A 25864-nucleotide genomic window follows, 5' to 3' on the forward strand; every position below is an offset into this window, starting at 1 on the left:
GAAAAATCCAAATATTAAAAATTTGTTTGACGAATAATTTAAAAACCGTTTCTGCGCATGCCTGAAAAGTCCCTGAAGCTACTGCGCATGCTCCAAAATACGACAAAAGTTTAGTTTTATCTTAAATTTCTTCCTCCTGGGTCTAACTTGAACATAAAAACTGCGCAGGCATAGAGCCAAGAATTTCCATGTCCCTCTGCGCGTGCGCAGAAGATTTCTGATTGAAGAAACCATGCGCAGTAGATATTTAGGCAGACAAATTAACCAAATACATATAATTTTTGCTTCTGCGCATGCCTGAAAAGTCACTGAAACTACTGCGCAGACGCAGAATGCAGAATCCCGTCGTTTTTAAATATTTATTCAATGTTCTAATGTGATTGAAGTGACACCTACTGGAATCAGAATTAAAACACAGCTTCCAGATTGTAATTTAAATCTTTTGAACACTTACGGTCGCCATTTTAAGTGTTTGACGCATGCGCAGTGACCATTTTGGCAAATTTTAATAATTCCATGAGCTCATTTGATCGTTATTTGGCTTTTAAGCGTTGAATAATCAATTTAGAAAATTTTTGAGGACTTTATCGAAGCAAAAATCTCATTTAGTACCTCTTTATGTTGGCGCTGGAGTTCTCGGTGCGTCTCTTGAGGGTAGCATTCACTTTTTCCCCGAAAAATACAAAGTTATATTTAATTTAGACTGTTTTTCTTTGACAAGTAGGCGGTTTTTATTGTTAGACATAGTTTTAGCAGAACATTGACACGTTCTTGCGGCCAAAAATTAGTAAGAGAGAGGAAATTTATCCCTAATTATCGAGCATTAAAAATAAATTTTGGATAATAATTTGACATTTCCAGCTGAAAAATGTTATCAAATTCAACGTGGTGCGATTTTTCTACTGTTTATTTTGGTTTTTGAATGCTTACTAAAGATTACTTACAAACAAATAAATTAAATAACCCTACACGGAAGGTTTCAATTATTATTTTAAACCAAATTTAGATAAATTTCGTCAGTTTTCAACAACTTCTATAAAAAGCAAGAGAAAAATATGATTTTTCGCGCTTAAAAAATCTGTTCTAAATGAAGATGAGATCGAGATAAAATTTCCTTAATATCTTTGTAGAAAATTAGCCGATAGAGACGGTTAAAATTGCTTTAAATTAATTCGAGCTCATTTTGACCGGCCTTTGAGTGTCCGTAAATATATATTTTTTTTAATTTTCCTTGGCTATAGAGTTGTTTGGTTAAATTTAAAAAATACTCAGAAACAAATCTAAACATAAAATATTTTAATGAAAAAAGGGGTGGTGGAGACGGAGAGTAAATTTTATTTTAAAAAACGCGTAAAATTAAAGTTGTAGCTATTTTCATCTGCAACTCACTTTGATGCTCTCTTTGGGCGAGATAAACTCTAGTAGCAGCTCTTGTGAAAATGTCCTGCTTTTATTATTATTGTTTTATCTCGTAAAGAGAGTGGGGCTAGCCAGCGTTTTTTTCTTTTTTTAAAATATGCACCGCTTAATAGCCACTTGTGCTCGCGTTTCAAGTAGGCAGACGCGTTTCCCCACTCAGTCAGAGACTAGTTGATCGAACGGATTTCTTTCTTCTCTCTTTCTCTGGAGGTTCCGAAGATCGAGGACGCGGAGCGGCGACAATTCGCCGGTCGGCTCGGCCGGCCGGGCGTGATTTACGCTTGCTTCTCCGGCCCGATGACAAAATTACACTCCACGCAGCAGAGCCAGCGAGCGGGGAAAAACGCGTGTTTTCGCCTCTCAGCGGCAGCAACAAGTCGTAAAGCAGATTTATTTGGTGCGTCGCTCGTAAAATGCAGGCACACACGGCGGCGCGGCCATTAGGAGAAACAAAAAAAAAAAATATCAAAAAGTGGCGGGCGGTTCGTCTCTCTGCCTTTTATTTCTCTCTGACTCGAAAACTGTACACATCCTTCAGCGATCGGCATAAAGTACATAAAGATTTAGACAAATTTACAGTCTGACAATCAGCACGTGGCCAGGGAGGGGAGGAAAGGAGAGGGGGAACGAAGGGCGGGCTAATTGTAAGGGTAGCCCTGGGACCCTCTGATCATTGTTTGTTGGCGAAGCGGAAACAAATGAACAAGCCAACGACAGGGGAAAAACGCCAGGGCTGGCTACTAGGAGGGGAAGTGGCTCAGGTGAAGGAGGGGAAGGTCACTGAGATCCGCGAGGTTTGAAGTCTTCGTCTTCGTCGTCGTCTTCAGGCTCGTCCAGGGTCCACTCGGGATCGTCCTCCGGCAGGGCAGACTCCGTCGAGGCGCTGCTGCACGGCGATGGCGGCCCCACCACCGCACCTGCGGCCCCCTCCCCTGAGGTGGACGGGCCCTTCTCCTCTATCGCCTCCTGAAACAGCACAGAGAAGGCGTTTTCACTAGCGTTCTCGACAGTTTCTGGATTTTTAACGGTGCTTTAAGGTAAACAACGGATGCAGAATCGCCATTTTTTATTCTTAAGGGCGGGAATATTTGAAAATAATGAAAATTCTTTTCGAAAGAGTCGATTTTAAAGGTAAAAAAAATCACCAAGACAAACTCAAAGGTTAATTCTTGGCTGGAACACGATTTAAGGCGATATTAACCATCCAAGATGGCGGCTTCCATTGGGTCTTTAAAGGTTTTCAATTTTTTTTAAATTGTTTTTTACGTCCAATCAATGGAATTTACACTTTTCAAGGTCTGAATTTTCAATATGGCGGCTCAAATTAATTTGAAGGAGCCAGAGCCGCCATGTTGGGAATTCTTAAAGGATCCAAAATTTCTTAATTCCAAAATGGCGGCTTCCGTGCGGTCTTTAAAGCTTTCCAGGGTTACCATAATTTTAATTTAAAGTCAAATCAATGCAATTAGCACTTAGCAAAGTCTTAATCTTCAAGATGGGGGCTTAAACTAATTAACAGGAGCCACCATTTTGGAATATCATGAAATTTAACCATCGAAAATAGCAATGCGACTTTTGTTAAAACAATTGAAGGTCTTATTGCACTTAAAAACAAATACTCATGACCTCAGGAGTCAGGAATTCTCCAAATCCGCCATTTTGGAAGTTCTTAAAGGCTCCGATATTTTTAAAATCCATAATTTCCACAAATACCGAGCAGAAAACACTGGATGAGAGCCAGTAACAACGTTATTTGAGCAAGATTAGTCACGAACTTGGCACGTCGTTTAAGAAAAATTTGGGTGGGCCTGCTCGGGAGATTTATACATCGAACTACAAGAACTTTTCCCCTTTGGAAACGACACGAAGTGAAATATACGACTCTTCACACGCTGTTTGAGCGATTTATTTGCCGCTCGCACGTGCGGTCCGCGTCCAAGAGGCACGCACACATGTTTTTCCTAAACGAAACTGTATTTTTAGAGTGCGCGCGTGTGTCGCATGGAAGGAGATTGTGTCTCGAGAAAGAAAGAAAGAAAGAAAGTGGTTGTCGAGGGGCCGAGAGCGCGAGAGCGAGCGCGTTAATTGAGACGCGCTGCCCGCACCAATTTTTATTTATTTCTCTCTCGCAGCAGCAACTCCCCTGGGCCCGTCCGGCGGCCGGCGATGATTGACTCGGCTCAAAGGGGACACAGGAAGCTTTATATTTCCGTTTGTTTGTTTGAACAGCAAACAGAGCCGTGAATTCACTCTCCCATTCGCTGCGCGGCCAACACAAATACAAATGTTTGTCAATCAACGGGGAAAATGGCGAAATCAACTAACTAACAATTTAAATCCGAATCATTTTGCACGTGATTATAAAATATTATTTATTTACTTTGACAGTTTCCAAGGGTTTAGTCCAGTCATTGAACGGAAGCTCAGGTCTCACCTGAAGGTCGGGCGCGGGGGCCGGCGCTGGCGCCGGGGGCTCCTCGTCGTCGCCGTCGGGGTCCAGGAATTGCTGGCACTGCTCGTCTGTTAGGGGGAAAACGCGAGGCTCGAAACCAGGCGCACATTCCTGCGCACAAAACAGATTTTTTTTTTGTTATTTCACCTGGCACATTTTGATTAAGAAGGGGTAAAACCGACCTCTGTGGAGGGAGGCGGCAGTGGGGGCGGCTGGGGGGCGTCCTGCAGCAGCAGCAGCGAGGCGGTGCGCCGCCGGACGCGCTCCTTGCTCCGGCCCAGCTCCTCCAGGGGCAGCGGCGTCGCTCGCGGCGACGTCAGGGGCGAGTCCAGCCCCTCGCCGCCTCCGCCAAAGTTACTCGGAGACATCGGGTCTGAAATCAGACGAAAACACGCGGGAAATTAACGCAATTGGACGCTAGATGTGACCCAAAATGATGATTCGCATGCGCTGACTGCAAAATAATGAATTTATTTTAATTAAATTTAAATTCAGAGACCGTTATTTTATTTTTTTTATTTTGAATACAATTTTTAGAAATCTTAAGTCAATAACGCGTGCGCTAGGCTTTCCAAGAGTCTGCGCAGTAGAGATTTATTAATAATTTCTGCTAAAAAAATATCAAAATTTCGATTAAAATTAACGACAGTGAAATGTAAACCATAAAAATATCTGCGCATGCGTGAAGTAGCCAAGTACGGACTGCACATGCGTTGAATTGCATTAAAACGTAATTATAAATCACACTGCGCATGCGCAGGAGCATTCTGATCGAAAAATTCGTGCGCAGTAGCCAATTATGCTAATTTAATAGTCTTGGAGGGCCAAAAATTCAAATTTCAACTTCTGCGCATGCTTGAACAGTCTCTGAAGCTACTGCGCATGCTCAGGAAATAAATCGAACTTCCCTCAAAATGTCATGCTTTCAGGTCGTCAACCAACATAAAAACTTCGCAGGTATAAAAAATTAAAATAGCTAAGAATTTTCCGAGCAACTCTGCGCATGCGCAGAAGATTTCTGATTGAAGTAGCCATGCGCAGTGGACATTTTAGCAGACAAATGAATCAAATAAAAGTAATTTATGTTTCTGCGCATGGTACCAATTAGAATTTCAATCTTTGAACGCTTACGGCCGCCATTTTAAGAGTTTAACAGATGCGCAAGGACCGTTTAAGCAAATTAAATCAAATCCCTAAGCTTCTTTGATACTTGCATATTTTTATTTGGCATTTTAAGCGTTAAATAAATATTTTCGGTGATTTGAGAAGCAAAAATCTCATTCAGTACCTGGAGTGTTGGCGCCGGAGCTCTCGGCGCGGCTGTCGGTGCGTTTGTTGCGGGCAGCGCTGCGCTGCGGCACGCATCGGAACTTGCGGCGCTCCTCCAGCTCGAGCGGCTCGTGACGCAGCGTCACCGCCTCGTCGCTGATGTCCTCCACCTCGCTCTCGTCCGTCGACGGCCGCGGCGTCTTCACCGCCTTCTTCGCTGCCACCGCAACCTGCGCCACGCGCCACCTGAACCACAAAAAGAAAACATTCAAATAAGAAATTTTGGCAATTTTTTCAATAAATAAAAATTTTTCCATGAATTTAACGGCATAAAATATCTAAAAACTGATTATCCACGCACTTTGGGGTGAGAATCTCCTTGTATTCGAGCTTTTCGACTCGCGTGAGTGCGGCCATTGAGTATGGGATGACGATGTTGTCGATGTCGTAAGAATTCTCGCGCTTTTTTCGCCGCAGCTCGTGCAGCAGGCCCTGCGAGCCGGCGGCGGACGAGCCTGCAGAGGCGCCGGCCCCCGTGCCACCTCCGGAGGCCTGGGAGGCCTCCTCCAGCGAGCAAGACACTTTCTTGACGCGAACGCCGCCTGACGATCCTTTCTTCGAGGGGCCGTCCCGCGAGCCCTCGCCGCCGACGCGCTTCACCTTGGTCCGCACCTTCGCTTTCGCCTTTTTCCGCAACTCTGCAACACGAAAACCCAAGAAATTGATTAAAATTCGGAATATTATATGAAAATAGATAGATTCAAAAGGTTTAGGTATAAGCGGTGATAAGATAATTTTATAAATAAATCAAAATAGCGAATAAATTAGCGAAATTTTGTACTGCGCATGCGTAGAGATCCTGAGAACCGACTGCGCATGCAGAGTAATAAGAATTTTAAATTTTATTCATTGAAAAACTTCGAAAAATATAATGAAAACAAACCATCTTCATTTCTAAGCATTAATTATGAAACTGCGCATGCGCAGAAGAGTACCAATTGAAGAATTCATGCGCAGGGGCCGAAAAAATGTGTAATTATCCATCAGCTTTGCATAAATTTCTCTTGCGCATGCCTAGAGAGTCACTATAGCTACTGCGCATGCGCACAAACCATCCGATAAAAATACTCACTGGCAGATATAGCGTTGGCGTGGGAGCTGTTCTTGTTGTACTTCCTCTTGGCGGCGGGCGTGGCGCCACTGGCGGCCGCATTGGGGTCCGCAGGGGTGCGCGGCAGGCGTTTGAGGGCGAGGCCTCTGGTGCGCAGCTGCGCCTGCTGCCAGCCGGGCATGCGCAGTGTGGCGGCCATGTGCAGCGAGCGGCCGACGTCGCTGTTGGCCGACAACACCGGGTGCACCGCAGGGTCGAGGCGCGCCGCCCGCTCCCGCAGCGTCTCCCGGCCGCCGACGTCGGACGCCGACGCGCCTCCGGCGCCGCCGACGCCCTTTTTCGGAAAGCACAGCACGCACGGCATCGAACACGAGTCCCGACAGCACGGCGGCTGCGCCGCCACTGAACAGGCCCTGAAAAAGAGAGGAATTTAATTATTTCGGCAGGAAAATTGATTGTTGGGGCGGAAAAATCTGTTACGGGCTTTAACATCAGAGGCTGTCGCGGCAGACGGCGCAGAAAAATAAAAATCGCGTTGCAATCCAATTTGGCAGGCCTGGTGAACTTTCGGCTGACCTCTGGAGACGCAGCAAATCCGCTTTCTGATATTAATTTCACCGACACGGCTCAGGTTTCAAATATTTTCGTCTCGACAGCAAATAGAAAAGGTCAAACGCGGTCAAGGCTACAAATATATCTAATTTTTCGCACTTCAAACCCTTTTATTAGTTATTTTCAAAGATTCGGTGGCCATTCTTGCAACCCTGAGGTATTTGTGAATAATCCATTTATAATGATTTTAGCACGAAGTTTTGTCGCGTGCAAATTCAAAGTCCTGCAACAATTTTAGAGACAATAGGGCAAAATACGTTCCAACAGACTCGCAATAAAATTAGATGCGTCTTGACTGGTTTTCTTGACCCCAAAAGCTAAAACCCTGGCTTTTCCGAATTTTCAAAAAATAAAAAATCATCCTGAGCTCAGGGTGGGCGCTAGATGGCGAATTCCCATGGGAGCAGTCCTCCATTATGCCAAGTGGATTTTTAAAGTAATAATTTAATTTTATTGTTAATTTAACCCGCTCTCTTATGGAGGATTTAATTATTTCACCCTTCCGCCCTGAATAACTCCGGCCCTGAGAGCACGAAAAATCCACCCAACCCATGGCCAACTTGCCCATGAGATGAGCATGCGATCGAGGGTTAACACAGCCCTGTAGCACCCCAGGGACCCGCGCAACAGGCCCCCGAACACAAAAAATGTCAAAAATTCAGTTTTTCTGGACTTTAAAAATTAATATCTCAGGCCCTATGGGTTCGATCGGGCCAAACTAAAATTTAAAATAATGGCCATTAAATTCCGCGTTGATTGGTGGGTAAATCGACCTAATAGGAGAACATGGGACACGTCTAGCCCCACCCTTCGGAAGCTAATAACGGCTGTTTCGACGCCAGAAATTTCGGTTTCTAGCAAATAAAAATAACATAGTATTTTTTTATGCTAAAACCCTTATACTTACTGCTTAAGACAATTTAAAAGGCAATTTTTAGAGTCTTGAACCTCTCCAAGAGCAAAAATAAAAATAAAATTAACGGAAAAAATTTAAGATTAGGATTTTACTATTATATAAATCCCACAAGATGGCAGTATAATTGGTTTAAATAATTTTTAAGGCAACAAATTAAAACTAAAACAGCAGAATTTACCTTTTAGCCGTTTTAGGAGTGAGCATTCCGGGCACGAAGAGTTTTCTCTTGCGGAAGGCAGCAAGGTCGAGGGGTGCGACGCGGCTGGCGAGGTGCTCTGGGGCCTCCGGTGCCCCCCGAGCGTCCTTGAGCGCGACAGCACCTTTGTTGCTGCGCACCTGGCGCTGGTAGTCGTTCAGCTGGCGAATTCGGTACTCCAATTCGGCAATGTTGGCCGTCAGCCACGCCCACCTGCTCGCTGCAGACGCGCGTTCTCGGGCAAAACGCCAAGCAGCCCGCTTATGGCTACAAAATTAATTAATTCCATTAATTTACTCATTTAATTAATTTAAATTATTTACATGGGGGCCTTGGCAGTGTTGTGATAGGGAAAAGAAGCGGCCTCGTCGGCCGAGTCGCCGCCGCTGCTGGAGGCAGTCGCGTCCGAGTCGAAGGCGGCCTCCACGTGCTGCAGCCGCTGGCCCAGTTGGCCGCTCCCGCCGGCCAGGGCGGCCGCCTGCTCGTGGCTCAACGCCGCGGCCACCGTCGCCGAAGCTCCGGAGCCGCCACCGGACGACAACTGCTTCACCAGGCTCGCCAGGGCACGCTGCGACATCCTGGAAATTGACAATTATTAAAGGAATTGTCGATTTAAAAATTTTTAAATTAATAAAAAAGAAAATGTAACGCTTATTGTGTTTACATTTATTTCAGACCCTTCTAACAATAAAAACTAGAATTAGAGGACCCTGGAGACGGCCGTTTTGAAATTAAAATATGGCTGTCTCTTTAAAAGAGGTTCTCGACACCACCATCTTGGATGTGCGCATGCGCAGAAAATGGAAATTTTAAAGACACTGCCGATTTAAATAAATCTCATAAATAAAATTACCCATTAACATGATCAGGATCGAGTATGTCATCCGGGGCAGCAGCGCCGTGGAGTCGAAGAGCGGCGCCACGGGCCTTTAGCAACGCTTTGGTCGTTGTCACCATTTCTACAATTTAAAATTATAGAGATAAAAAATTGTTTCAACCGTCTGGCATCTGGCACGCACCGTAAATCTGCAGAGAGGAGTGGAGGCCGATATTCCTGGCTTGCTTCTTGCGCACCCCCCGCTGGAGGCGTTCGAGCCGGCGCTGCAGGTGCTGCTGCCGCGCCACCGCCTCCAGGAGGCGGGCCTCCGTGTCGTCGGCGCGGGGGCCGGCCGCCTCCAGGAGCTCCAGGCCCAGCAGTTGGCCCAATGCCTCGCCCTTCTCCATGGTCTTCAAAACCTGCAAAATTACAATCATGAAAAACCGGCCGAGAAGTGTAATTCAACGATTTTCGGGACGTTCTCCTCACTTGCAACAGGTCATCCTCGGAGAGGAGCGGCTCCGGCTCGTCGGCGGCGGCCGGGCGCGACTTGGCGGGCGATGGCAGGGGCGCGTGGGCCCCCGCGGGCCGGGCCTGCTGGCCGCCCTCCTCGTCCAGCTTGACCGAGTGAGAGTCGCTCGTCGCGGTGATGGCCGGCGCCATTCGACGCCGCCGTCGCTGCTCGTCGTCGCAGCAGCGCCGAAGCTTCGGCCGAATCGCTGGCGGCTCGGCCGACAGACGCTGCTCATCGACACCAACGCCGAATCCGACACTGAATTACACTTTTGGCACGACGAAAGAGAAAAATGCTGTTTGCTTTCGATACAAAGATGGCCGAGTGGATGGGGTGTGCCGCCCGGAGTTGAGATTTGTCAGTAAAACTTTGGGTTTTACTCATGATTAAGAGAGCGTGGTTCCAATAAATCAATTAATTTATGTTTATTAAACTGTTAAGTGACTGAGTTTGTGAAAATTCTGAAGAAATATTCCAAGTTAACTTTCATTTTCTTAACTCCTTTTCTGAAACTCTTTCATGATAAGAGCTTTGGTGCACCGCAGCGCCACAGACCAGCTCCTGGCTCCTGCGTGAATCACGCAATGCTAACCACGAATTTCAGCATTTTTCGTCGGGAGAAATTCCCCGTAGTGCCGAATAACACCATTTGAATAAATATATTTCTAAAAAAATCATTGAATGTGTTATGAAAAAGGGAGAACCAGGCATACAGCGAAGGCATGAGTCATGAGAGGCATTTCGCGCGCTTTTTCAAGAATGCACGCAACTGCGGCAAACACCAGAAGCAGTGGCGCCAGCGTCGCAAGTACAAGTACAACTCACTCGCTCCCGGCTCCCGGCCCATCCCACCTCTCGTCAAATCAAATCATAACAAGTCAAAACCGGCGACCTGCGGCCAGATTTGACCCTGCCGGGACGTCAGGGCGAAGATGTCGTGGATAAAAGAGGGCAGTCTCTCCTGGCTGCAGGCTGCCTGCGTGAAGGTGGTGCGTTCGGGCCAGGTGCCGCGCCACGTCGCCTTCATAATGGACGGCAACCGGCGCTTCGCCGCCAAAACCAATGTTCTCAAGGTGGAGGGCCACTCCAAAGGGTAAACGATGGCTTCCTGGCGTTTTATTTAATTTTTTTCAACTCTTAAAATTAATAGTTTCGACAAACTGGCCGAGACGCTGCGGTGGTGCCTGGATCTCGGCGTGCCGGAGGTCACTGTGTACGCCTTCAGCATCGAGAATTTCAAGCGCAGCAAGGACGAGGTCGACGGCCTCATGGACCTGGCTAGGCAGAAGTTTAAGAAGCTCCTTGAGGAGAAGTGCGTGATTTTTGTTTATTCGAGAAGAGGTGGAATTTAATCTAAATTCAGGGATAAATTGCGAGAGCACGGCGTGCGGATCTGCGTCATCGGCAACCTGAGCCTGGTGCCTGCCGACCTGCAGGAGCTGATCAGGGAGGCCATGGAGGCCACCCAGACGCACAACAAGGCCTTCCTCAACGTTGCCTTTGCCTATACAGGTTGGTTAAACACAAAATCCTGAAAATAATTGTATTTTTGCTCAGGGTGTTTTTACAATTTAATAAAATAACTAATTTTTAATCAGAAATTAATTTTATTTTAGCAAAGGAAGAGATGGCCAACGTGATAGGAGAAGTGGCCGGAGGGGTGCGAGACGGCGGTCTCCTCGGACAGGACGTCGGCACGAAGCTGTTCGACGCGTGCCTCTACACCCGCCACTTGCCGCAGGTCGACCTGCTCATCAGGACCTCCGGTGAGGTCAGATTCAGCGACTTCATGCTCTGGCAGGTCCGTCTCAATCTCCAGATTTATTAAAAAAAAAATCAATTTTGTGATTTTCCAGGCCTCGTATAGCTGCATTTACTTCACGGACGTTTTATGGCCCGAGTTTGACATCTGGAGTCTGCTCCGCGCCGTGCTTTGCTACCAAATGAAATACCCTGCCCTTCAGAGGTTGCGGCTGAAAGAAGAAAAATCCGTTTTGGCGGCGGAAGAGCAGCAGGAGGCTCGGATAGAAAATTTCCTCTCCGCCCTGAACAGCAAACGGGCCCTCAGTTTTTTGTGAGGCAGCCCATTCCGAGAGTGAAGACTGACCGCTGGCGTTCCCGTTCTGTTTATGAGTTATCGTTTTCGTTTTATTTGAGTTTGTTGGGGCGTAAAATTATCCAAATATGTATTTTTTGTGCTAAAATATATCAAGTTATTTAAAAGGATAAATTTATTTGACTTTCCATATCACAAAAATACTTCAATTTGATCAAAGATCGCGAAAAACTACATTTTATTCGTGTCGCGGAAATTTGGCTGATCTTTCGCCACGCCTTTATATCCCTCCAAGTCAGCTGATCGGAGTGAAGTTTACTACAGTTGGTAGAACTTTTCGAGTATGATCTTCATTCCGATCAGATGAGATTCAAACGCGATGCTGATTGATATAGAAGTGGGCGGGGCGCGAGGTCTCCCAAATTTCCCCGCCACGAACTAGATGCTTGGAAACAAATGACGTCTGCACCGGATTGCACAGATCTGACTTTTTTAAGGACATAAAATGAAGGAACATTTGTGCCGCGAAAATATGGCCGATCCAATTCAATTTTAATATAATTTCAAGTTCAAAGATGATTTAAATTGCGCAGGACCTTTTCGGCGATATTATTTTTTATGCGGAAAAATCACAGACGGCTCCACGATCTTGAACCTTCGCAACTGAGGCGCCGACGCCAGGAAGTTGGTCATTTGGAAGCCTCCGTTGCTCCTTAACACTTGAAGAAAATTCATTTAACAATCTGCAATAATTTTAATTTACAAAACTGACAGATCTGTTGCGCTGCTGCGTGTCCTTTCTCTGGATCTCCTGATTTTTACAAGGATAATTTGGATGCACTGCAGATGAAGAACCCTGAAGTAAAAAAAAAAGAATTAGCCGCGAGACAGGCAAAAGTTGATTCTGTTTCGATTCGCCAGCTAGCAAGTACTAAAATTTGGAAAGCAATAGAAACTCGTATCAAAAGCGCAACAATAAGAAATTCAGTTTCGTTCTATTTTTCCCGCTGACGCGTACTTGCAATTTAGCAAATTGACGCAAAAAGGTGAGCATGACCGCGCGTTTCACAAGAGCAGCTGCGCACATCTCTTCAACCATGCTGAGGTCCAGAATTTCTCCCCTCGGATGCTTGAATCTGGGCCGAGATTATTATTACAAATAAAATTTAAAATATATTTCAAACTGTTAAAAGCGCCGATGAGAATCGAGTACAAAACACATCCTGATGCAAACTCAAAAGCTTCAATCCCACGGCACAGCATGCTTGAGGGGCCGGAGTCTACAAACTGATTTAATTTTTTTTATTAAGAATAAGTGAAAATCGTTTTTGCAACGCACAGATCTCGCATAGTTGGGATGACTTATCATGAAGACACGCGTGTATCGTTTATCGTTTGTAATCCAAACTCCGTATTTTGTCGGATCTAAATTACAAATTTTTTAACATGGCTGGCAACATAGTAAAAATATAAAATACCTATCAAAACCTTAGTACGTTGTCTGCCAGCGTTTTAAAATAAGTCTCCTGTTGAAAAACGTTCTTTAAAGACCGTCCTTGAAGAGTTTCTGAGCACACCAATCGATTCCTGAGGGCCGAATTAGGTGTAATGTCGAATGGGGATGAAAAGGGGGTGGTGGTAAGGGTAAGCACTTTCAAACTACTTTCGTTGGTTAGTGGAGATTGAGACGAGTCCAACCGTGGGTAGATTTTGCAATTGTGCTTGTTAGAAGAATTTGTGGATGAGATTTGGAGTTGCAAAACTAACGAAAAGTGAAATTTTTCCATTTTTCGAGATTTTGGATACTTTGCAACTCCAGCTCTCGGGAACTAAGCACCCCAATAGCAAAAACTACCCACCGTTGGACTCGTCTTGACCTCTTTTAAGCAGCTGAAGGGTTCAAAGGGTGCATATACATACACCCATTTAATTTCATCCTCTGCTGCAATTCGGTCCAATTACTGTGATGAGTTCTGTGCACACCAAAAGTCAATTAAAGAATATTATTTTTACTATCATTAATTTTGTTTTTAGCTTTAGCCGTTCTTGGCGCCACACTCCTTGTCGCATTTTCAACGCTGTATGGCAACTTAGGGGTGGAGAGAAAACACCCCTTAACCATACAGCTACTCAGATCTGTTCCAAGCGAGTTCAACGGTGGGTAGTTTTTGCATATGAGATGTTTAGAACCCGAGATATATAGATGCAAAGTTTCGACAAAAATCGATAGGCATTTTTTTCACTTTTCGTGATTTTTGCAAATCTAAATCTCTGGTTCTAACAATTAAAATTGCATTGATCATCAACCAAAAACGGTACAAATTATTTGAAAATTTCTCCTAAGACCCCGCCCAAAAATTCGCTCTCTTATTTTATTATAAAAAATAATTAATTATTTTATTTATAAAAAAGCTAGATTTTCACATTATTTCAAAATTTCCAGCTTGTATTTTTAAATAATAAAATTAAATAAACAAAAATAACAATAATTGCCATTTTTATCTTTCGGCCAAAGATTTATTTTTATGATGAAATTGCAAAACTTTCCAGTGAACTGCCATAATGCAGATTATTTACAATCTCAGACTTTGAAGAGTGATTTAAAAAGTTTAGAATGCGAATTTTTGTCAGTGATTGTATACAGCCAGCGTCTGTGCTAGAGGCCTGTTTGGTTTGCTTTTTCGCAAACCACAACCAACCAAACCTAAAAAAATTTAACCAATCCAAACCAAACCCACTTAGCCTAACTTTGAAACTGTCCAAACCAAACCACACGGCAATGTTTTAAAACCATAACCAACCGTGGTTTAATCCAATAATTGGTTTATGGATTAACCATAATTAATTGGTCGGTTTTCATTATATATATATATATATATATATATATATATATATATATATATATATATATATATATATATAATAAAAGCTAACATATATATAAAGCTTCAAAAAAATAAAATATGTTTTTAAATTTGAAATTTAGAAAATATGCTTAAAAGTTTTCCTATGAAAAATACGAACTTAAAATTAGAAGAAAATTGCATAGTGATGGAAATTTTATTTTTAAGAAGGTTTTTATCTTAAAAAGTGAAAAAGAAATTTTCTTTTTTCGTAATTTTTGCAACTCCAAATCTCGGGTTCTAACCATTAGAATTTCCAAAAAAAACTTCCAACATTGATCTCCCTTTACCAGCAGAAAAGTTAAAGGGTGCTTACCCTCTACCCCTCGTAAAAAGAAAAAGATTTATAATAATGGATTATTGTATTAATTTACTAGTTGTATATGATGTAAACCTTCTCAGCGTTCGAATCCACCAACAGATGGGTGCCACTGTATACTCTCGTAATAAATTTAATTTTTAGGCACTTGCGCTGAGATTTCAGACTCAATCCAGTCACTGTCCATTCTTCAGTTGATATAATTTCTTTTTAAGCGCTGAAAACCCAAATCGGTTAAGCGAACCGTCGTAGAATTGTGGAAGACAATTTTTTGAAATATAAAATCTTTTACAACGTTTCTAAGGCAAAGGGCAGGACTGATTTTGGTGTCCAGTACGTCAAAAGAAAACTTATTAAATGATGAATTCACAGTGGCAGGATTAAGTCTGAAATCGCAGTGGCCTTAAAATTAAATTTACTACAAAAGTTACGGTGGTGCCATCTGTTGACGTCTTTGAACACTGAGGGTATTTATGCAATCGGTGAATTACTATTTATTTGAAAAAAATTTCCTGTTAAAAGAAGGGACAGGGAGCAACAGGGTGATAATTTGGAAGGAATTTCGGATAACTTCAAGTATTTAGAAGCCCAGAGGAAGCATAATAAAATTGTAGCAATTCGTTGAAAGGGGATATGGGAGTAAGCACCTCCTAAACACTTTGGCTCGTTAATGCAAGTCGAGATCAGTCTAAAGGTGGGTAGTTGTTGCATTTCTGATTGTTAAAACTCGAGAATTAGAGGTGCATAAAAGCCTAAAAGTCGATATTTTTTAACTGAATTACAAAATACAAAAAAAAGAAATTTCAAAAATGGATTTTTGTCTATTTGTGGTAGAATACATTTTCCGGTGGGTTGTATAGGTGCAATTGTGCTGTTGCTTTATTTAGCATAATTTTTGCGGTTTGCGGTTTACAGAGGTAAAACCAAAACCAACCAAACCAAACCATCTCTTTGACTTTAAAACCAAAACCACGGCGCCATCTTGTTTTTAGGGAATTATAAAACCAAACCACGGTTTGGTTTGGTTTGGTTTGGTTAAAACCACTTCTCCGAAAACCAAACTGACCTCTAGTCTGTGCGCGTCCCATCCCACGCAATAAAAGAAGAACTTTCGGTCGAGACGAGCCGGAGGTGCGAGATCCTCTTTGTCAGAGTCATAATCATGATTCTGGACGCTCGAGCCTGGCATCATCATCATCATCTGTCTCTCCTTTTTCAAGAATAATATTTGCGCATCAGAAAAGGCAGCGAGTTCAACGGCGGCAATGCCTCCGCCTCGCTCTCTCCGCTGCGGCGGAACAATTCGCGCTACTCTGTGTTTAAATCTCTCCTCATTCAGGAGGCAGTCACGTGACAAAGCTGCTGCCGCCGTAACAACGTGCTGGATAAGCGAAACAAAGGCGCCACTAGCAGTTGCAGTCAGGCCGAAGGCAAAATCTGCAATTCACGTAAGGAGAGTAGAGACAGTGTCTGTATATTGATTGTTGTTAGATTAGTACAATAAATCCTAAATAATAAAGGAATTTATTTCATTTTTCTCTTATTTTATAATCTTTCAGCTTACAAAATCCTGGAAATTCCTGTGAACTTCCCCCTTCGGATTCAGTTGAAACCAGAATTGGCCTAATTTCTGGTGTAAAGTGTCTGTCAAATAGTGAGGAAAATATTTCATAACAATAGAGTTTCCCTAATAGGATTCATACGCTGTCGCACGGATCCCGACGCGAGGGATTTGTCTCACAATATGTAGACCAACACTTAATATTATCAAAAGAAATTTTTACCACTCGCCTCTTCAAATTACCTATATTTTAAGCTCCAAGAATTAAATGATACAAAAAAATCGCCAAAAATGTACACTTCGATCCTCTCTGAATAAAAAGCGGCGATTTAAAAGCATAGATATCGCATCACTACTAAAATATCTAATTTTGGCTAAGTTGCTGTGATTTAGATTAAAAAATCTAGACAAAAATTATGTATTCAGGGAAGCGGGGCCTTAGGGCGACGGCGGACTTGTCCATGTCGACCGGCGGGCGGGCTGGCAACCGCGCATTGTTTGTTTTCCGCTCAGGGTGCAGGGTGAAGGCTGATTTTGAGTTGACAATTGGCATCGCCGGCGGACGCGCTTGGCCGCCTCGATGACAAGAAACGAAAGGCGAAATTGACAGAATTTCTCGCACCAGACAATCCGATTCTGGATTCCTGAAATTTTGGATTCCAGAAATTCGCAGACAGAAGAAGTGGCGGTGGCTTGGATTCTCTGAATTGTTCTCGCGCCTATTCCACCGTTGCTTAATAAAAGTCCCCACTGCCCCACTCCTTCGCCTTGCCAGCAACAATTCTACACTTCTCTTTTTCTGAAATTTAATTTCATTCGTCTTATGCCCCTCACCTTTAGTGGTTGGTTTCTTGTGTGTCTGCCCAGTGCGAATTTTTGAACAATAATTTTGTCATAAAGTGTTAGTGTGGACGCCGTAGCAGCGCATTAAGTACACCTACGAACCCCCGCATTCTAATTGTAGGGTAAGTCATTTTTATTTATTTTTTATCAGCACATTTCTCCCATAATTTTCTCCCGTTAAAACTCAAATCAAGCTCGCATCTGCGGCACAGTGAAAATTGCGCCACGCACGGCTCTGCCACATCAAGCTGCAGATAATAAATCACGGCGTTTGTCCTCGCGCTGCTCGCCTCCTTCCTTTTTTTCTGATTTGAGACTGACTTCACAGTGAACAAAACCGGAGCAACGAGAAATATTGTCGTAATTTCAGCGGGGATGAGAGCACCTCTCTCGTTTCCTTCACTGTTTCGTGCAAATTAAAGCAGCGGCTTCGTGCCATATTACTTCAAGCCAGTTTCAGTGCAGTCAAAAATTTCTATCAAAGAAAGAACAATTCACATTGTTCCGTTTCAAAACTAAAACATGAATTTAAATTTAATTTTGAATATTTTCGCCCCATGGAAAAAATTAGAGCCCAAAGCATGAAATTTTCTCTGATAAATCCCAAGGAAAGCTCACTATTTGCTGAAAAAATTTTAATTTAACTTTGAACCGACCAATGATTTTGAGTTTTCTTCCCTCCAAGGCGAAAACAGTCAGGAAATTAATTGCTTTTTGAGAGTGCATATTAACTTGCTAGCCTCTCATGGCGGGCAATTTGCCGTGCAGGCTAAGAAATTTATTTTTTAAACTCTTTGTCTACTTGAAATTCAACTTATTTTTTGGGCTAATGATACCCTTCACCTTCGATCCTGGATTCGACCTTTTTATTTAACAATTATTTGGCAAAGTTTGCCGAGCAAAGGCAAGCAATTTGAAGCACGCGGTGCAAACACGTCGGATAATCTAAGCGAGGAATTTGACAGGAATCTCTGCCACTGCCGTGCCGAGAGAGAATTCGATACGCGCGAGCGCCGAAAAAGAAACGGAGAAAAGTGCGAGAGAGGCAGGGGGATTCGAAATGCGTCCCTAGGAAATAACGCACACTTTCCTCTTCAGCCGAGCAAAAAAATGGAGACACGTAGTTCGATTTTGTGTAGTATATCTCTTGGTGTAATGTGGCAGCGTTTTTTTGCCAGTATCTGTGGGTTGCAGCGAGCAGTAAAAGCTCCGGCCCTCTCGGCTGCGAGCGAAAGTCCCCGTCGGATAACTGCACTAAAATATCAAATTTCGGCTAAGTTGCTGTGATTTCTAGACAAAAATTATGTATTCATGGGACCAGGGCTTTAGGGCGACGGCGGGGGCGGACTTGTCGATGTTGTCAATGTCGGCCGGCGGGCTGGCTACCGAAACCGCGCATTCTTTATTTTCCGCTCAGGGTGCAGGCTGATTTTAAGTTGGCAATTCGCGTCGCCGGCGGGTGCGCTTGGCCGCCTGGATGACTGCCACTGTGCAATCTTCACTCAAAATTGTTTCTTAAAATTAAATTTAATTCGAAAGTATACGGCGACGCCATCTCCGTTGGCAGATTCGAACTTTGAACACGAAGGATTTTTAACACTGGTTAATTCAAAATAATACTTTTGGCGTTGGCAGTGCACGTGAACGCGCTCTCCCTTTTGTTGTAAAGACTGCGGCAAAAAATCAGTAACAATTCTTCACTGACTGCCAAATTCCCGCCTTTTAGTGCGCCACGCTAGCCAAACTAATTTATTGTAAAAGGTGGGCGCACCAGGGGCATCGCCCTCGAACGCCTTCGGACCCCAATGCTACCGCCAGTGGCGCCACGCACGCCGCCAAGAGGCAGCTCCCACGCCAACGCTATATCTGCCAGTGGGGATTTTCATTGGATGGATGGTGCGCATGCGCAGTAGTGTTAGTGACTCCTGATGCATGCGCACTAGTAATTTTCGGATACGTTGGATAGACAGTTAAGCAAATTTATCTACTGCGCATCGTTTCTTCTATTAAAACTCTACTGCGCATGCGCAATTTAAATATTTCTAGGTCGGAAAATTTGTTTATATTAGTGTACTTTTTATGCTTAGTGAAATGAAGAGTAGCAATGCACTTTTAAATGCAAGCGTGGCGCTCCTGAGCATGCGCAGTCGGTTTCTATGATCTCTACGCATGCGCAGCTCAATTTTTGGCTTTCTTCAGCACGTTCAGATGAATGTGGCTTGCTTTTTTATTAATGAACCAGGGAATTGAAATTATCTGCGCAGTAGCTTCGGTGGCTTTTCAGGCATGCGCAAAAGTCATATTTCGATATTTTGGAAAGTCAGTACGGCAAATTAATCTAATGCTCATCGTTTCTCCGATCTTAACTCTACTGCGCATGCGCGATCTTTTAAAAATTTCGGTCCTGAAGATGTTTTTTTGGCCGCCACAACTTTTACTGTTTAGTAAAGACAGTGAAACAATGAATTTTTACTTATATCAATTCTTACTGCGCCAGAAATGTACACATCGATCCTCTCTGAGTAAAAAGCGGCGCTGTTCATTTAAAAACACGATTTAAAAGCATAGATATCGCATCGCTGAACTAAAATATCAAATTTCGGCTAAGTTGCTGTGATTTAGATTAAAACATGAAGACGAATATAATTAATTATGTATTCAGGGATTTAGGCCGACGGCGGACTCGTCCATGTCGGCCGGCGGGCGGGCTGGCAACCGCGCATTGTTTATTTTCCGCTAAGGGTGCAGGCTGATTTTAAGTTGGCAATTCACGTCGCCGGCGGGCGCGCTTGCCCGCCTCGATGATAAAAGAAGCAAAGGCGAAATTGACAGAATTTCTCGCACCTGACAATCAGTGCTCGCAGAGAGATAGTCTGGATTCCTTTTTTGGAATTTTGGATTCCAGAAATTTTGCTGGCAGAAGAAGTGGCGGCGGCTTGGATGCTTTGAATTGTTCTTGCGCCTATTCCGCCGTTGCGAATAAAAATGTCCCACTGTCCCACTCCTTCGCCTTGCGAGCAGCAATTCCAAACACATGTCGTTTTTATATTTTAAATTTGTCCGACACGCGGTTGCCAATCAATGCTGGCGGGCGAGTTTCAAGACTCTAATTGAAAAGATTATTAAATTTGGTAGTCTGCAGGCGGGAGATTTTCTTTTGGGCTCATATGCTTGGAATTAAAATAATGAGGCGACACGAAAAACGCTTTAACGGTGTGATAAATAACAGAAAGATTTTTGGATCAAGTAAACACCGCCGGTAATAACGCTCGACCGCGTAAATCCTAGCGCACGAGTCTGAATTCAGTGCGTCTAATAGACTGACCCGTTTTTCATTACTGTTTTACATCAAATACTTTCTTTCATCTAATTAAATATTTAGCCTAAAAAATTATCCACTTCTTGTACAATTTTGCTCTGAATTTTTTTTTTAAAAAGCACATCTCTAATCACAGTCAGTGGTGTCATTGGCGAACAACAAAAGCATTTGAGCGAAACAATCTGTGGTGTATCAAAAATTGCATTTTTCGGGTTTACTGCTCCAAAATAGGGCGCTTGCCAATGGCATAGCAACTGCAAATCGAGAAATAGGCGAGAAAAGCGGCCACTGGGGCATTCAATGCAGGCGACGATCACTTTTTCGTGCATGTAAGACACCTAATTGACCAGTTGTATAAACGCATGGTGTTCGAAGCCGCCCAGAGATGGCGCAGCCATAGACCTTCTTAAAAATTTAGTTTTAAGGCACTTTTTGCTGCGAGTTTAGGCTCAATCTTGGAACTGTGCATTCTTCATTTAATACAAGGAGAGCCGGAGACAAGTGGCAGCAATTTTTTAAAATTAGCAACATTGCAGCGGGCATTAATGGTGCTGCACGTTGCTCCAGCTCAAGAATTTGTTGCACTGTATTACGTCACCCGAGTGGCGCTAGCATTGTCTTTTTCCCGCCAACTCTAATAACAATATTGCGGCGATAAGACAAACGAGTCACGCACGCGCATCAATGATGGCGCGAATGTTGTGCCGTGTTACGTCATCAAAACAATATTTTTCCCGCCGGGTCTGCGAATTTCTATCTTCTGTTTCGATTTCCAGCAAATTTTCCGCTCAAAATATCCTCATCGCAAATGGGCACATCGTCAACAGCGCCCGCGAACTCTAATGACAATATGGCGGCGGAGATGAGACCAACACACGCACGCGCAATGAGGTTCAACGCGCTTTTTCCTCTAAATTAATTAATAAAGCCGACTTATTAGTCATTTTCAGGACTATTCAATCCATTCCAACGCTCAGATTGCACTGTTTAACGCTATTTGTTCCTTTTAAAGTTGAATTTTTCAAAAGAAATAATAAATCTAATCAATTTTTTAAATAAAAAAATATATACGATTGAGAAGTCAAGATTGAACGAGTACCTGGGCAAGAAGGAGCTCATACTGCTGCCTGAGGAGGCGATTGTCCTCTTGCCGCGCGTTCGAGTTTTTTGCGCCGCTCCGACGACTGCATCAGCTCCTGCGGTGAGGTCTGTGAATGTTCGCCACTTCTTCCTCCAACTGCAGACAAAATTATCAATGCCAGAGGCCGCAGAGTAATTCGGGACGGACCTTTTGGCTCTTGGCGACCTTCCTGAGGCACATCTCGAGCTCTGCCTTGAGGTAGGCGGTCTCGTTGACCAGCAGCTGCACCATTTCGGACTCGGGCAGCACGAGTTTGAGGCGGCGTCGCGGCTTGGCCTGCTCCTGCTGCTGCGTCAGGTCGGGCTGCTACCTGCTGAGGTACCTGAGCGCCAGGAGGCGCGCGTGTCTCTCGGGCGAGACGTCGAGCACCGGCAGCCGCCTCCTTTCGCGTCCTGCTTCATCTCCTTGGCCAGGTGCTTGAGGACGCGCGACTTGCTCAGGTAGTCGGCCGGAATCTCGTTGATCTCGCGCGTTTCGCCCTGCAGACCGCCCAGCCAGCCGCCGCACAGAGTCGGTTACGACGTTGCCGAGGACGACGGCAGACTCGCCTTCGAGTGGCTCGACGCCGCAGAAATGTAGCTGTCGCGCACACTGGACAATCTGCACACACAAATTTAGGGAGAAATTAATTAGAAAGGCGAAGGAAACGAGCTTGAGCACCTGTTGGGCGAGAGCGAGGCCCAAGGTTCGAGTCCCTCCTCGCTCACCATTCGCGTGGACGATGAGGGTGCTGTAGCTGGACGCGTTGTCCAGGCTCAGCTGCGGCGGCCAGGGTGAGGCGCCAGGCCGTCGGCAGGCTGCAAAATTTGCGGTGCACTTATTTTTGGTTGCGATCAAGCAATAACAATTGAGATTTATAGGACTTTATACCAGTTTTATTCTATATTTCTAATCACATTTCACACAAGTTTTTCGAAAAGTAGCCCTTTGCTGTATTGCTAACATGATTTTGTACCACAGGATCGAGTATTAAAAAGAATAGAAAAATATTTGATAAGAGCACTCCTTAGCTATTTGGTCAAAGTCGATCCTTATATATTTGACGATTCTAGCAAAGATATTTTTCCATTTTTTTGTAAGTGGCATTTCAAAACAATAATAATTTATTACTTCGTTGAAGATTATAGGTCCGAATAGCTCATCGAGCGCACCGGGCAATTCCCCGATTGACCGCGCGGCCCAAGTTGGCCGCCAGACCGAGCAACGGACCGGCCGCTCAAAACTCGTTTGAATTTGTTCCTCAAAATGGCACGGCTCGTTGTGCGTCGCGCCATCTGGGTTCGCGCATTCGCAACAATTTGCATTTTCCGCAACCATCAGGGCTCACCAATTTTGCAAATTGCAGCGTTGGTTATTGGCGCAATAAACGACCGAAAACAACTAATTTTTTTCACATTTGTCCGATTTTTAATTCAATGTCACAAGAAACCAAATAAAATAGCGGCTTTTACCTGGAATACCAACCAAAACGACCTTTTTCAGGGTAATCCTATCTGCGGCGCGTTCTTAATGCTTTTTTTCTGCGATTTCTGGCACATTTGACGAAACACTGCGCGCCTGTCACCAATCTTCCTCAGGTCGCACCACCTGAGAACTGTTTTTACGTGGTTTTGTCGGTATCGTCGCGAATTATTGGCGCCTTCGAGTGGCAGAGAGCCGCAACGGTGCGGCGCCGCGCAGCGCCACAGCAACATTTTTCGGTTTCCGCGATTTATTTTCAGAATTTAGAACCGCACTGTGGAGAAAGTGAGCTCCCGCGATGATTTTTTTGCTTAATTTGTCCCATAATATTTAAAATTCACGTCGTTACAAATATTAATGCGATCGTAATTTCGTCAGGTAATACCCTGACCAAGGTCCTGTCGGCGCAGCAATTTGAATGGAAATTTAATAATAATAGAAATATAAAATTGGGGCCGCTGGGGCTAAAAAAAAAATGAAGTGTAACATCCCGAAACACCGCCGCCATCAAGTCGCATCTCTGTGGCCAAAATTGCAGCCGGTTTTCGCACAACTCTAATTGTAAGAGCGTTATGTTCGCAAAAACGATGGTTCCCGGGAATTTGGAGTTTCTTGCGAGCCGCGTAATAATTGAAGTTGTGACACGTCACTGCTGATTTAAAGAAAAGTCTGATAATTTTAAAATAAATCAAGTAAAAGGCTACGGACGCAGGCTGGCATTTCGGTAAAGGGTGATCCTTTTGGTTAAAGTCAAGTGGAAAAGGCTGACGAGTCTCGTCCACCTATAAAAATTGCGAAAACTTTGCACAACGCGATGAACACTTTGAACGTGCAAAAACAGCCCTCCGCCAGGTTGGAAGAACATTAGGCAAAGCTATATAATACACGGTTACGAAAATAATACCACATATACTGAATTTGGCTCTCCCTAGAAATACGGAAGCAATCAAACATGCGAAGTCATGACTTGTTTTAAAATATAATATGTTCCTAAAATTATTGAACCAATGAAAAGCCTGCGATATGATGACGAGAGAGATTATGCCGCCAAGCCAAAACTCTATTTTGAGGCGGAACACAATGCTAAAATTCGTGTCCTAAGCGGAGGATGCGGCGACGCCGGCGACCAAGCTGAAAAAATCTTGATATGGGCGAAACAACCAAACGAACATTGCACGCCTGCAACTCGCAGGAAATATTGTTTTCGTCGGTTTAAATAAATTGGAAAGGGTTTTGAGGCCGAACTCCCCTCAGGAGCAAACCCTAGAATTTTTTATCCTCAATTTTGGCCCTTTTCCGGAGTTTTACTTAATTTCCTCGGCCCAGGAACGGTGAAACTAATTCAAAATTTCACGAAATATTGTTTTCATCGGCCTAAAGGAATTGGAAAGGGTTTGGAATGTCCCATGATCATTTCCAGTTCCACTTTGCCAGGCCGCAGCGGCCAAACTAATTTATTGTAAAAGGTGGGCGTGTTTCCTTTCTTTGAGCGAGCAATAATTAAAATAAATTCGTCACCGCAGGGCTGCCTGAGATGAAGCTTTGCCGTCAGCGAAAGGCATCAAATATCGCACCCAAATAGAAATTCCACTCTCTTTTGCGGCTCCAGAAATGTCGAAAATTGGGAAACGAGTTCCAAAAGTTGGAAATAAGTTAACAAAACAAATGTATTACTGCTGCTTGCCGGTCACACAAAACGATTTTGATGAAGCAGGAACGCTCAACCGCGTAAATCGTAGCCGCTGTGTCATCGCTGCGCTCAATTTGACACTCGCTCGCACTCGCACTGACTGCAAAATGTTCTTTTAATGTCAAAATATTACTTGAACAAATTTTGCTGGCTGGGCAGTGTCTATTTGAGCTCGGCCGAGCTCCGTTGAGCGTCTTCTGCGGCCATTTCTCGACTTCACACCTTTTGCTGTCCACATTTTGTAAAATCCACGTCCGCCATGTCCATTTTTATCTAAACGATTGGCTGAACACACACGTTTTCTTTTCAATTTGCGGCAAAATAGAAGACAGTCGGTGCGGGCCAGTTAATAAATTCATGCTTTCAGCTGAGCTCGCCCCTATTTCCAGCGCAAAAGCCTCTTTATTTTGATACTCAAACCCACGGGAGAAAGGCAAACTCCAAATTGTACACCAGGAAACGGTCTTTACTACTTGCAATTCAAATATTTCGACAAATTATACCAGAGCTAAAACTCACAAGAAAGTAAGTAAATTGAAAATAAATTAAATGAAATTAATTTTACGGAATATGTTGGAAAATTTGAGATCTTTGAATGCCTCATCTCATCGTATATTAGACTGCCATTTCAAATATTTAGTTTTGTTTTAAATCGTCAACTTGGACGTGTCAAAGGTCAAGTTATGAAAAGGTCACTTCTGTCCGTAACTTTTGGAATCCAAATAAATTTTGAAAATGTGCTGGCAATTTTGAGATGAGTATTTTAACTTCAAAATTTGAAGTTCTGGCCAATAATCTCGACTCAAAATCTCGGATTTTAATTCGCCATCAGAAATTCAACAAATTCACGCCGTTATTAGACTCTTTCCAACCTGCCGAATATTTTTAAAATATGCCCGTGGTTTATTTTTTTCATTTTTGACATGTTATTTCTTGAGAGCTAAAAATATCACCACTCTCGTCTTATTATCTTTGCATTTCTCTCGTTGAGTTTGACTAATATTAGTAGAGTGACACACAGAAACTCGTAATTTCGCAAAAATAATCAAATTTCCAGAAATAATCAAATTTTTAGTGCAATGTTGACAGTCTCAACAAATTGCTTACTAAAAAAAGTTGAAAGGTTTCTTCAATTTCAGCAAAATGTTTTTTTCTTGGTATAATCGAATGAAATTTCGGTCAAGAATATCAAAATTTATTAAATTGTGACGAAAACTATTTCAAAGCCTGAATCTGTCGAAACAGCAAGTTGTTGTCCCCAGCGG

The 25864-nt window shown here is 43.7% G+C and overlaps 2 protein-coding genes and 1 long non-coding RNA gene across 4 annotated transcripts; 1 reads left to right on the forward strand and 2 right to left on the reverse strand.

Moving 5' to 3' along the window:
- Positions 1-1892: 1892 nt before the first annotated feature.
- nsl1 (non-specific lethal 1) lies at positions 1893-9618 on the reverse strand. 2 transcript variants are annotated; one of them, XM_065487597.1, is made up of 11 exons: positions 9282-9618; positions 8995-9211; positions 8829-8934; positions 8299-8553; positions 7958-8242; positions 6273-6664; positions 5502-5838; positions 5160-5386; positions 4054-4244; positions 3854-3982; positions 1893-2385 (listed from the first exon to the last, which is right to left on the reverse strand). In XM_065487597.1, exons 1-11 carry the CDS (start codon positions 9453-9455, stop codon positions 2197-2199), a joined length of 2502 nt encoding a protein of 833 aa, XP_065343669.1. In that variant the 5' UTR covers positions 9456-9618; the 3' UTR covers positions 1893-2196. The 2 variants fall into 2 exon arrangements, with proteins under 2 accessions (XP_065343669.1, XP_065343668.1); XM_065487596.1 differs by having other exon boundaries at positions 3800-3982.
- Positions 9619-10132: 514 nt separating this feature from the next.
- Dhdds (Dehydrodolichyl diphosphate synthase subunit) lies at positions 10133-11536 on the forward strand. The gene is made up of 5 exons (XM_065487598.1): positions 10133-10399; positions 10457-10618; positions 10670-10818; positions 10923-11107; positions 11163-11536. Exons 1-5 carry the CDS (start codon positions 10239-10241, stop codon positions 11382-11384), a joined length of 879 nt encoding a protein of 292 aa, XP_065343670.1. The 5' UTR covers positions 10133-10238; the 3' UTR covers positions 11385-11536.
- An 83-nt stretch (positions 11537-11619) lies between these two features.
- On the reverse strand, positions 11620-22032 carry LOC135941852 (uncharacterized). Its single transcript, XR_010575018.1, has 4 exons — positions 21596-22032; positions 21407-21544; positions 12702-12949; positions 11620-12649 (listed from the first exon to the last, which is right to left on the reverse strand). It is a non-coding gene; the product is annotated as an uncharacterized LOC135941852 (long non-coding RNA).
- Positions 22033-25864: the final 3832 nt, after the last annotated feature.

This window comes from Cloeon dipterum, chromosome 4, assembly GCF_949628265.1.
Source record: "Cloeon dipterum chromosome 4, ieCloDipt1.1, whole genome shotgun sequence".
NCBI lineage: Eukaryota > Metazoa > Arthropoda > Insecta > Ephemeroptera > Baetidae > Cloeon > Cloeon dipterum.

What these genes read in the sequence shown, in the direction of transcription:
- nsl1 (XM_065487596.1), bottom strand. Translation starts at nt 9,455, where the DNA reads ATGGCGCCGGCCATCACCGCGACGAGCGACTCTCACTCGGTCAAGCTG. An exon ending in CTCCTCTCTGCAGATTTACG is followed by an intron (nt 8,935 to 8,994) that starts GTGCGTGCCAGA and finishes TTTAAATTGTAG; the next exon opens with AAATGGTGACAACGACCAAA. An exon ending in AAGGAGATTCTCACCCCAAA is followed by an intron (nt 5,387 to 5,501) that starts GTGCGTGGATAA and finishes TTTGTGGTTCAG; the next exon opens with GTGGCGCGTGGCGCAGGTTG.
- Dhdds (XM_065487598.1), top strand. Translation starts at nt 10,239, where the DNA reads ATGTCGTGGATAAAAGAGGGCAGTCTCTCCTGGCTGCAGGCTGCCTGC. An exon ending in GTGGAGGGCCACTCCAAAGG is followed by an intron (nt 10,400 to 10,456) that starts GTAAACGATGGC and finishes TAAAATTAATAG; the next exon opens with TTTCGACAAACTGGCCGAGA. An exon ending in GCGACTTCATGCTCTGGCAG is followed by an intron (nt 11,108 to 11,162) that starts GTCCGTCTCAAT and finishes GTGATTTTCCAG; the next exon opens with GCCTCGTATAGCTGCATTTA.